This window comes from Chlamydotis macqueenii, chromosome 14 (assembly GCF_036417535.1).
Source record: "Chlamydotis macqueenii isolate bChlMac1 chromosome 14, bChlMac1.mat, whole genome shotgun sequence".
Classification (NCBI taxonomy): domain Eukaryota; kingdom Metazoa; phylum Chordata; class Aves; order Otidiformes; family Otididae; genus Chlamydotis; species Chlamydotis macqueenii.
This window is the reverse complement of record NC_141569.1, coordinates 10028839-10041220: the sequence shown is the minus strand read 5'-3', so window position 1 is coordinate 10041220 and position 12382 is coordinate 10028839. Positions and strand designations below refer to the sequence as shown.

Below are 12382 nucleotides of genomic sequence, written 5' to 3'. Positions count from 1 at the left end.
ATAGCGTTCTTGCATGTTAAAATACAGGTGAAAAAATCCACTATTCCGGTCCCAACAGTTGCTATGCTTATTCGTAGTAATGGACACGTTTGTATTTATTTTGGAATTCACACTGCCCAGTTTTCAATCACTGCAAGTTACAGCAATTTGTCAGGATGTCAGAATTTCCTGTGTAGTAACGAGTGCAATCCCATTGAACAATTTAACAGCGCTGTCCAAAAGGAAAAAAGCGAACTGCTCTGTTATGTCCTTGTGCACAATAAAACACAGTAAGGAATAACAGCAATTTATCTGGACGTGTAAGGAGGTAAGAAAGTATACACGAAGACTCCCGTGCATGCAGCAATATTTATATCCTTTGAAGCTATTCCTTAGCAAATTACTTACTAGATTCATCCCCAGCCCCGCGGACTCAGCTGACATCGAGGAGCCTCAGCAATCTTTCATCTCTGGCCTGCACTGTCACGTGCTTTATCCGCCCTGCAATTCCACGTTCAAGTGTCAAGTCAGTATACAACAATTGCTATGTTTACGGTTCAATCAAATCACTTGTTACTATACACATCCTCCAAGAAGGCCAGGGAGTGAGTCAGCCTCCTATCAAAATCACTGTTTATGCTTCATTCAAGCTAGTCAAGTTATCTCTGCTACCAAGTTCCCCTAGATCAGACAATGAGAAGTTCACTGAGAAGAGGCTCTCAAGCTGAGCATTCACTTCTTCCTGCAGACTTTTCAGCAATTTTAAATTGCAAACTTAGTTCTATTTTAGAACCACCCAAGAGGTCTTGATACAGCCAGCAAGCGTACTCATCCCATCACACTATATGACTTTATTGCAGTTTATCCACATGAACTAAGTTTCCTCAGCTCAACTCTGGCTAACTATTGTCTGACTAAAACCACAGAAAAGCATATTTTAACAGTTAAACATGGCACAAGAACATTTTGTATAAAGCAGAGGATTAGTTTTATTTCCAGGCATGAGAAACTTAAGACCGATTTCCCAAGAATACAAGTCACTTCGAAATATAAATGCCATCGACATGTGGCACCATTGTTTCTCCTCTCCTCATACAGTTTAATTGCACACATTTTTTTCAAGTGCAAACAGAACAGGGGTGAACAGCACAGCAACAGACAACCTAAGACCTGTAAGAGAGATACAGTGTTCCTACAGAGTGGGTAAAAATGAACAGGAAAGCTGACTCTATGACCCATAAAAACTTTAGGAATTTTAACCACATCTGAAGTTAACAAACATTTACAGTACCAAAAAGAAGTATAAATTGCATTAGGCATACTGTTAAATAGTATAGTAGGAAAAAATACAGGGCTTTGAAAAAGCCATTTGAAGCACAATGGAAAGGTTAAGGCATTAATGCAGGCTTGGTATCCAGCCAACTATGTTAAGGGCATCTTTGGGTCAGTGGAGTTTTTCATCTGGAGGAAATCTCTTCTTTACCTGCAAAGCAAGAGGCAACTTAATTATTCCTTTCCGTTGAGACAATTTACTAATTGAAGACCTGGTTGTTAACCACAACTATCTCCATTCCACAAATGCACTGAGAAATGGTCAAGAACTGTAGATAACTCATCTATATGGAGCTTCAAGAACAATCTCTACTTTCTCGCTTACTTAGCAGTTTCATTTCTGAAGTTACTGCAAGTAGTTTTAGTTACATTGTAAGCTGGTAAAACAACATTTTACTAGAAAGTTTTCAATGCTGTAACAGCATCCAGTCATCTGGATGATAGCCCCTCTTGCACTTGCAAGAAGGAAGTTCCTGGTCTGAGAACACAGACTGTAAACTGACAAAGTTAAGGAGAAAAGGCCGTGTTAGATCACACTGCTTAAAAGAGGCTACAGCCCACATTTACCACAGCTGCAGAAGTCTGCATGTTCTCACACACTGCCATCCAAGCCATTAACTTGATTATACAGACAAGTCATCCGATACGTCATTATCACTTGAGTTGGAGGGATACTGACGGAAGAGACAGACCAAAGTTCTGTAATTTGGCATAGATCAATCAGGTCAGCATCTGTAGAAGCTCCTCACTAGAATGAAGTAGCCTTCTGCATGCATTTTCAGCCTGCTCCACTGGCCAGGTAAAATGGGTTTGCCTAGACTACTCTCATTTTCAAATAAGGTCTCTCCACTCAGAGTTGGAATTTCATTCCCTTCCCTTTAACTCTTTGCATTGTCCGTACTAATGCATCCAAACTTCAACTGAAAGAGGAGTGGGAGGCAGAAAAAAAGTATAGCACATGCACCTTGAGTGCTGGAAAAGCACATCTTAAAAGCCAAAAATAACTGGTCAAACAAGAAATGGTAGCTATATTTACAGAATTCTGTGCAGTGCCAGAGAGACACATCCCAACCATTTCAGATGGAATTGAATTCACAGCTCCTGTCTAGAAAGAAACTCAACAGGAGATGCTGAGTGCAGAGGCACACAATAGCAAGAGACAGGACACTGCAGCCTGATCGAGGTAGCCACCTCCTTGCTCCTCAGTTCAACTCAACACTACAAGAGTAATTCAAACAAGATTTGGAGAACAGTACGTCTTGTAATAGCACACTTCTAGTAAGAAATAACATAATATTTAACTATGATATTTGAGGATTATTATATGCTTTTACTTTTTTAAAAATGATTTTTTCACAAAGACAAGAACCTCAATTTTATTCCAAAATTAGGCCAATGAAATCAGATATATCAAAGGTTAAAACAAACTGCTTCATATAACACAACAGCCTGCACTATATAGGTCTCAAATTCTCGATAAGTTTAAAAATGACAGCTCCTCACATAAATTTTCCGGCTATCCTAGAACACATTCGTTCCCTCTCCTCCTTGGTACAAATTTACCTCCAGTTCTCCAGAAAATCCTTCACTGAAAGGGGGGAAAGCCTCAATTCTTTGAGCAGGCACCTAGAGTCCAAGAGTTGCACCTCATCTCCAGTTCATCCTTGCTGGTTGCAACACACAGAAGGAAGCCCAATTTTTATATTCAAGGCATCCTTGTCCAGATAACTACACTACCATTTCAGATCCCAGGCAACCGAATTCTCCTATAGGATTCAGGGATCTGTATGCCCATTACTAGGATATACTGGTCTCTGTTTTAGCTAACTAATTCTGCGTTAACACATGAGCAGTGAAAATGCACCTAGGAAATCCAGCTTTTGAGTGACTTAGCTAATTACAGTCCTCTACCTGAAGCAGAGTTAAGTTTACCTTTAGCTTCTGCTCGCTGCTTAAAAGAGAAGATACAGACGCACACATGCCACAGTCTGACAACACCACGGTTCAGATGAAGCCTACTTTGAAGCAGTGGAGCTTTGCTTCAGGGTAAATGTTCAGGATGCTTTACAGACAGCATTTAACTGAGCTGTAACATCAACTGTCATCTGTCTGCTGCTATTGCCCTTCCATAAACAGAAGTTAAAGTAATAACAGCAAGGGGATAGGCAGTTAAACCCCAAAGGACAAAAAAAAAAAAACAAGGTAAAAAAACCTAAGCTTGTCTAATTACTCAGTTACCAGGATAAAGACTAAAAACATGGGTACTTCTTTCCACAGCTATCTTCCGTTTGAACCTTCAACTTCAAACACTGCCATTCTAAAGAAACCCAAAGTCATCATAGTACTTTTAGTACGAGACCTTGTATTTTTGCTGGTCACGTCAGAAAGCATGCCCAAGAACTGCAACAACAGCATTCCAACAGCACTACCCAGACAGCAACCACCAGGCTCATCTGTGATTAAAGTTGCACACAGGTATCATTAAAAAAATTAAAATGTTAATCTGTAAGCTCAGTGTTAGTGCTATACACTGACAGGAGATAGAGACATTCTAATTGCAGTTCTCATTCTGACTTCCCAGATGAATGAGGGCAACTGAACATTGCCTTGGAAATCAGGATGAGATGGCAGCAGGCTTGAAGAGAAGTCTAACAATTGTTAAAGATCAGGAAATCCACTTATGCTAGCTATTAAAAGACATCCCAGTCTTTTTTTTTTTTTTGTCAGAAGAAGAAATGTACTGTTCTCTTTACAAACTCCTGCTTACTGAACACAGCACCACATGACACGATAGCAGAGAAAAATAACTGTACAAGAATTCAGTCCAAGCTCTTCACGGCATGCCATTAAGATTAACATCCAAAATACATTTTGTTGCAGCCTATAGATAAGACTTCTCCTGCAAAACAGCCAGCAATTCTGAACACACTGCTCACACTACTGTTCAATTTCTCACAAAACTTTAACATACCAAATATATTTATGAATCTGATCATACTCACCTAGTCAATAAATTGCAGCAGAGGACAGAGATCCTTAAGGCCAGTGAAATTTAAGATACCAGATTGTTTCATTGCTTAACTGCGGCCCAAAGAGAGGGTTGAGCTGAGCCAGAATCGCAATCAGCCAACTGCAAGACAACCCCCCAACCCAAAACAGAGAACATCAGCCAAATTACAAAGTTTATGATAATGGGAAGGCTTGTCCAAAGCACAAGTACTATCAGAGAAGAAAAGACGATTTTCTGAAAGATCTAGTAAAAAACCAAAATTTTACTCAAGCTCATCATACACAAAGACCAGATACTGGCAATGAAGATCTGGTACCAAATCATTCTGCAACTGAAACAATAAATTGTCCTGTTCAATTCAAAGCAACACAAACCCACCTGACAGCATGTGTCTCATACTTTTCCTTTGACAGGAAAGCATTTTCAGATATACAAAATTCGGGTATTTGTGGACTCAGAAGACAGAAACGTAAAAGAGTTCTTTTCTCAGTGCCTTGGAAGCATCCTGTAAACAAAAAAAACTCAGAGAAACATACTCTCTCCTTTGCTCTTATTTTCAGTGTATGACAACCTACCCTTGCAGATGTGGTATATTTTTCATCAGAGATGGAACAAAAGTTAATTTAAACCTGGCATAGAGGTCAATAAACAGGGACTTGAAACAAAAGGGTACAATGCTACATGAACACATACACACACACAAAATTTAAAAGCCCACAACAACAAAACCAATATGACAGCAAACCCCAGATCATCAGCAACAGCAGCCTTGCCATCAGAGCAGCTCACAAACTAACAGTGCAGAAGCCAAGAACAAGAGGAATGTAGTTTGTGGAAAATATCCAGGAAAGCTAAACAGAAATAAATATTATACTGTTAAAAGATACATTTGCTTTGTAAATATTACAAGATTCAGAAAAAGCGATGGATGCTTCCAGGGATTTAAATCTATGTTAAATACTAACTATATAAACACATTTAGTGAACACACTGGCTCATCTGTCTGCTATTTCTAGAATGCTTTGTAAGGAGGAGAAAAAGCAGAGCAGCTTTGTAATGGGAGCTGCCACAAATGTATCAGAGTGCTTAGGCAGTCATGGAAAATTCCACACAAACCTTGATGCTTTGACCAGCAAACGAAGCGCAGGTCTGCTGTAAAATGGCTAGAACAGCCAGAGGCAAAAGATGCGGGCCAGACTTAAAGAAAACACATCAATCCTCTTAAAATTTACAAATATTTATTTTCAATGCCACTTTCAGTTTTGCACAAAGTGGGACTCTAGTTAAAATGACACGCTGAGCCTGCAACAGTCCACCAGTAACGCAAGCCTTGAAACATGTAGCAGGCTCCACAAATCAATTAAAACATCAGCAAGACACCACCAAGAAGAGCCAATAACCTTTAGGTTGACATGTTTCTACTTTGCTATCCAAAGCGATGACAATAATGTTTTTTTGAAGCCATGTTAATTGCTAGGTTAAATTTACCTACGGGAAAAGCAAATTAGCTTTTAAAAATACCATGGGATTGATTTTTGCAAGGGTTAATTTTCAGATACAAGAGACAGATAGAAGGGGTGCCAGAGCACTGTACCATCTGCCTTTAGCATTGAGCTAACAGAAGTGGGAGGAGGGTAGGAACGCTAAAAGCCTGTTAGAGCACATTATTCTCTTTCTCAGCGCACAGAAGGAAGGACCGCTATACACAAATATCTCATCTCTCCTTGCTTCCTGAGCTCAGACACAGCATGGCTGTGAATTAAATGAGCTGGAAGCACATTCAAAATATTGACGTGTCCCAGCTGTAGAACCATGCTTTAGGCAAGCACTGTGCAGTTTTCAAAAGCTATTTGTTGGGACCATGCTGGATGCCCAAGCTCCGAGCCACGGTGGCATTACAGGTCAATAGTACAGTCCTCCTCCCTGCTCTGCCAGGGTCCAATAATTGGAAGCAGTAGCTAGGCACTGAACTCTACGACTCCCTTGCATTCACCATAAGTAATGAAAAAGCTTTTCCCACATTTCACTTAAGCAATGCTGCTCTATACAATAATCTATCATGACAATGCAAAACAAAACGTAGCATTCAAAGTAAAACAAAGCAAGCCTCTGTATCCAACTGTTCCAGAGTTGCTGAAATCAGGTATAGCATTTGAGCCACCCACAGGTCCTTAAGTTCTACCAGATACCACTTACAGCAGTTAGTGTTAATTACCCAGCTCAGACAAGGAAATTAAAGTCCCTTATGTTCTACCAGAAAGATTTTTTTAAAAGGTCTTTCTACCATAACTGCCATCTGTCTATGCTGTATATTACAAATTAAGGTCCTGCTATCTCTGTTTAAATGTCAATTTGAGCAACCGTGTTTTAATCCTTTCAGAATCAGCAGCAAATAATACCATTTTTCAAGGACCCTGTCCTCTGTCAGTAGAATAGCACGGTACTGTTGCAGGAACTGCTTTGTAAATAGCAAAACAGATTTAGACTTTGACAGTGCCTTGCAACATGGCATAACCTATAATTTCTGCAGCAGTAACTCCTTATACTTTGCATTATATTTCATCGGTTCCTGAGGCTCATGTATTCTCTCTCCCTCAAAAGGCTGCTGGGTACAATTTCTGTACACAAATTATGCACTTACCCATGCAAAAATTTTCCACAGAACAAGCAAACTAACACCACGTGATCAATATCGTTATTCAAAATGATCACTGTTAAACCTACACACGGAAGAAACAGCTTTAAGTTGAAATGTGACTGACTTTAAATTTAGTTAGCGCAAATTCGTCAATCAAGTGGTATTTAATGAAGACAGGAAATTGTTTTTTTCCCCCCCTATTTTCAACTGGAAAGGTAACTCAAAGCACATGAAAGTAGGTCTAGCAGAGTTCTAAACAACTCTAAAAAGATGTAGATAACAGCACCAGCCACCTACTAAGGATACACAAATACAGAAGACCACACCTGGGACAACACAACTTATTTTAACCCTAACATATCCAATGAAGAATTCTCAGAATTTTCAGGCTTCCTTCAAGACTAGTATGAAAAATGAGTACGTTTAGTCACTGAAATTAAGGCCCGAAGTTTTCTCAAAGCCTCCCCCAAAAAGGAAAAGATACGGCAAAACCAAACTTACATACGTTTGAATAAAACGGAGGAAAGAAAGGTTGGACCAGGTGATCTTTCTAGGCCCTTTCCAACCATGGCTGTTCTATGATTCTATGCAGAATTAATAGGGAAGAAAGGAAAAAAAAAAAAAAAAAAAAAAAGACGGTGCAATGATGCAAGTTCTATCTTGGAATATTAGGAGAAAAATCTGCTTTTTGTTGTATTTTGGCAAGCAGACACTATATATGTAATTTATATGGTTGAGTATAATTACTGATGGTTAAAACATAGTAGGATTTTGCTGCTTCTCTTTTTTCAAGGTGTAATTGGAAAAAAACAAAGGTAATACAGAAAACAAGTTAGAGTCCACAAGATTACAAAAGAATCCCCCCAGTGGACATGTAAGAACAGATTATAAATTGCGTTAATGACACTAGATTTCTGATAGGTCTGTTTCAGTACAAAAAAAAAAAATAAATCACTAAACTTAAAGTGAAATACTACTGTACATTTGAAGAGTTCACAGCGTTCAAAATTAAGAAATTCTACAACAAATACATTCCACATCATAGTCCAGAGGACTCTGCAGATGCCATGTGGCCTCGACTTTGAGAAAACTGCCCTTCTTCAAACAATAAAGAAAACAAACTCTAAGCTTCAAGGATTTTAGAAGACTAGGACATTATTTCTGTTAAAATACAGAGTAACAAAAACTTAAGTGAGAACTTTAAACTTAAATAAAACCAAAACAAAATCCAAACCACCACCCCCTCTCCTGTTATTGTAATTTAGTAACAATGAGCATCCAGTTGCCCTTTCTTAGCCAAGCATTTGGGACCTACCATGAGACTGGGCTGCTACATACTTTATGCGCAGGCAAGGAGGCCTTCATAGCACTGAAATTCCCAAATTCAAGTTACTGGTACTACAAAGCTCAAATTTCTACATCTGCTCAGCAGAACTTTAATGTACAAATTTGTCATAGATAAAAAACACAGAACTGAGTTTGCTGTACTTCCAAGAATGATTTCTTAAGACTTCATATGTCAAATACTCTGGGAAGGGGAAGGAGAGGGAGAGAGGAAAAAAAAAAGAAAAAAAAAAAAGCCCTCACCTTCTCACCTATATAAAACCTGAATATCACATTATTAAACTAGATCAAACCTGTACACGCCTGTGTCACAGGCCAGCCCAACAGGGAACCAAACAGGCCCCTCCTGGAACATGCCAACACTGATAATATGGCTTCTGGCTGCCAGTTCTTAAAAATGAGCCTTGAAGTCTTGAAATTAGAGATTCATTTCTCTAAACATTCATGTTAAGCTACTTAGAGTTGCACAAATAATGCCTAAATACTTCAGGAAAGTATAAATACTACTCAGGTTCAAGTGGAACTCTGAATAATGATTTTATTGCAAGTTAACTCTTAAAGATCTAATCAGACTTTTACCAACTTACTCTCCATAACAAATTTTTCCTTTTTCCCAAACTCCTTCCAAAGTTATTTCTACACAGCACTTACTTTGACAAGATCAGTCCTAAAGAAAAAAAAAAAAAAAAGCAGCAGCTACAGCTGGCTTGTCTCTTGAAAAAACACAATATGAGGAGTTTCTCAACAAGTCCTTTTGGCATGTCTACTAATTCTCTTACACAAAAAAGGCAGCCTCAAAATATACTGTGCATTTAAAAAGAAACAGTCTTAGTATATCAAACCATCACAAGTTTGTTACAAAAATTATTTGTCATATATAACCCCCCCCCCCCATGTATAAGGTTTTCCACCCATTGCTCTACCAGATTTTGAGAATATATTCAAACAAACTAAGTAAAGGAAAACTCATTAGTAGGTTTAAATTAGTATCACCTTAGGAATAAATGTAATGGTATAAAGAATGAAAAAGGCAAAAAGTCATTGCTCTATTGTGGATCAGAAAAACTCTAGAATTTACAAACTGCCATTATAACTGTGAGCAAATAAGGCAGTGAATTGGAAAGGAGTGATATGAAGTCAACGCAGAGCACTATCCAACAGTTACATGCCAGAAGAGAACAAGAGGAATTCAAATTTGTTTTAATTCAGTATTCCCCAACAGGAAAATATTTCTTCAGCAGGTTGAAGGTCTTTAGAACCAGGAATTCTAAGAGATGTCAAAGAACACCATGTGTCTAAATCGCTGTGACACATTTGAAAAGCTTCTTCCTAAATATCTTGAAGATACAAAAAAGGAAGTTTTGACCACATCAGAACTGTGCCTTGATTAAGAGGCAAGACAGTATTTATACTTACAACAGGTAGCAGCAAACAGCACATGTCACCAGCATAGTGTTGATAACACTGCAAAAAAAGAAGGAGAGAAACAGCTGATCAGGTGCCATGTTATGACTGACCACAAGACACATCGGAAAAAAACCCTCAGAAAACAAGAGTAAGTTCAACTTCGATCATATGGAAGGTGACTCAACATGAGTGTTCTGACTTCTTCCAGCTGAGTGAATTGCAGACACACAGCTAAGACTCTGCAAAAGAACTGACACAGTTCTGGCAGAAACATACAGCTCCAGCCATTTTTTTGTTAATTACAAAGAGGAGCAAAATCTTTTGCAGTCAGTGTCCTTGCTCCATTTCACAATCGCTTCTACCAGCAAGTTAGTAAACTACTGAAGCTGGATGTTCTAATACTAACAGCAAACAATAAACATCATCCCCAGTCCAAATTCAGCTTACAGAGAATTTCAGTACCCAAATATATCTCTTAATTTTATATCACAAATGAGAGTTTCACAAACTGAATACAAAATCTCAAAGCCACTTGAAATTATGTGTAGGATAAGAGTTTCCTTTCTTGCTGAAAGGAAACTGTGACAGAAACCGCAGTTAAGCCAAAAAGAAGCAAGAACCAAGCAGCTCTTGAAATTGAAAATGGTAAAATTGCAGCGACACACACATATGATTTTGAAATGGGAGGAAGGAAATGAGATTTTCTAACAGTGAGTGATCTACGCAGCTCATGGAACTATGGAACTTAGTAGCAAAGTGGAGTGCTTTTTTTTATTTTCTTTTTTTTTTAATTAAAAGAGATTTCCCTCTATGTATTTCCCCCCCACAAACTGAGTAACAAAAACTCATGCTAGGTCTGTAACTTCCAACCCTTTTGTGACATGGATAACGTTTGTTATTTTTAATCTATGAATACACATTCACCTTGTCAACTTTCAAGCGAATCCTACAACGCCACAAAGCTAACATAGCCTGCATTAAGCTTTAGGAACCCCTCCTTTCCAAGGAGTCCCAGAGTCATTGTTTGGGAGTTTTAATCTCCACAATGGAGATTAAAGGTCAGTTACAGTTTGCATTGACTTATTTTGTTAGAGAATGAACAATTCTATTCAGAAACAGGTTGAGGTAAAGGGTTTTTTTTTGTTTGTTTGTTTTTCACAAAGATGAGAAGTTAACAGACTACACATGTTACTACAGACATGCTATAGAACCACAACACAGCAGTACTCTGTTCACATTTGTTAAACAATCACATTTTGGAACAACGACAGAACATCTGTTGGTGACCTACATACTTTAAGGACATGCCTGGAAAACATATTCCGAGGACAGATAGATTTTCAGGCACAAAACACACTTCAGGCATGAAACTGAGGCAGTAAATATCAGCTAAATAGAACTTGAGAAAAAACCCTGCAAGTTTAGATAAACAACTAAGAGAAAAGACAGTTGGTACCTGTGGAGTAGAGGGGATGTCAGAAAGAGGAAGAGAGATTAAGTAGTCATTATCTCCTAGGGAAAAGAGAAAGACAAAAACTTGTCTACTTTTTAACCCGAGCAGCTACAGTCACTAGAGGAAAAACGTCTCTGCTGAGGTGCCCCGCGTATAAAGCCGCCAGGCCCCCAGCACACACTGAAGCACAGACGGAGATCTGCTACAGCAACCTTTGCAGTCTCATCCAGTGTGAAACGGGGGGATGGTGGAATAACTCAGAGGAGGTCAAGTAAGAAAAGAAAAAGGAACTTATTGCTCAAACATCACCCGACTTAACAATAGCTGTCCTTCCCACAGGACGCCGTGCACGCAGCCGTTTACAGGGCTGGAGGGGAAAATTCACAACGGTGACGGATTGTTACGGCACGGAGACACCGCTCCCGGCCCCGGAAGCCTCACGGGGGTCTGCTCGGGCCTTCCGCCGCCGGCTGGCTCCCGGCGGGCACAGGCGCTGGGCCGCGGGCCCGCCCGCCCTCCGCGCTGCGCCAGCCCGGCGGCGAGGAGCCCGCAGGAGCACTGCAGCAGCGGGCGGCGGCTCCGGGCCCGGCGGGGCGGCGAGCACGGCAGACTCGTGGGGAAAGGGAAAGGGGAAAGCCTGAGCCGCCAAGCCGCTGCTGCCCGGCGGGGCGCCTCGGGGCACCGGGCCCGCCTCCGCCGGGGGCCTCCTCACGCACCGGCCCCCTACGCCCGAGGGGGAAGAGAAGGGCCCCGGCCTCACGCCGCCCCCCAGTCACTCACCCGCGGTTGGGTCCCTTGGGTACGAGCCACGGCAGGACGCCACCGACCACCCCCCAGAAAACGCTCATGACGATGATGGGCACCGTCAGGCCACCGTACGCCATGGCTGGGCCGGCGGGGAACGGGAGCTGCTCGGTCCGACCCGCGCCGCGCCTCCCCTCCCCTTCCTCACCGCCGCGCGCACCGCTCCGCCCCGCCGCCTCCGCCAATCAGCGCCCGCTACGTCACCGGAGCCCGGTGGCGCACCTGGCAGCGCGACGGGGGCGCGCAGCGGCGCGAGCGGCCGGCACCGCCCCGGCGGCGGGAGCGCGGGCGCGGAGCGGGGGAAATGGGGGCGGCTGCAGCGCCGGGCCCCCTCCCCGTGCATGGGCTCAAGGGGAAGAAAACCCACGGACTGCGGGGGCAGGAACGTTCTGAACGCACGGGGAAGGAGCAACGC

General features: G+C 41.3%; 1 protein-coding gene across 1 annotated transcript; it reads right to left on the bottom strand.

Moving 5' to 3' along the window:
- Window positions 1-943: 943 nt before the first annotated feature.
- Window positions 944-12109, bottom strand: ATP6V0E1 (ATPase H+ transporting V0 subunit e1). Its single transcript, XM_086758780.1, has 4 exons — window positions 11944-12109; window positions 9720-9767; window positions 4314-4441; window positions 944-1462 (listed from the first exon to the last, which is right to left on the bottom strand). Exons 1-3 carry the CDS (start codon window positions 12045-12047, stop codon window positions 4348-4350), a joined length of 246 nt encoding a protein of 81 aa, XP_086614906.1. The 5' UTR covers window positions 12048-12109; the 3' UTR covers window positions 944-1462; window positions 4314-4347.
- Between the last annotated feature and the right edge of the window lie 273 nt (window positions 12110-12382).

What these genes read in the sequence shown, in the direction of transcription:
- ATP6V0E1 (XM_086758780.1), bottom strand. Translation starts at nt 12,047, where the DNA reads ATGGCGTACGGTGGCCTGACGGTGCCCATCATCGTCATGAGCGTTTTC. An exon ending in CCCAAGGGACCCAACCGCGG is followed by an intron (nt 9,768 to 11,943) that starts GTGAGTGACTGG and finishes CTTTTTTTGCAG; the next exon opens with TGTTATCAACACTATGCTGG. An exon ending in GCTGTTTGCTGCTACCTGTT is followed by an intron (nt 4,442 to 9,719) that starts GTAAGTATAAAT and finishes GTTGTCTTGCAG; the next exon opens with TTGGCTGATTGCGATTCTGG.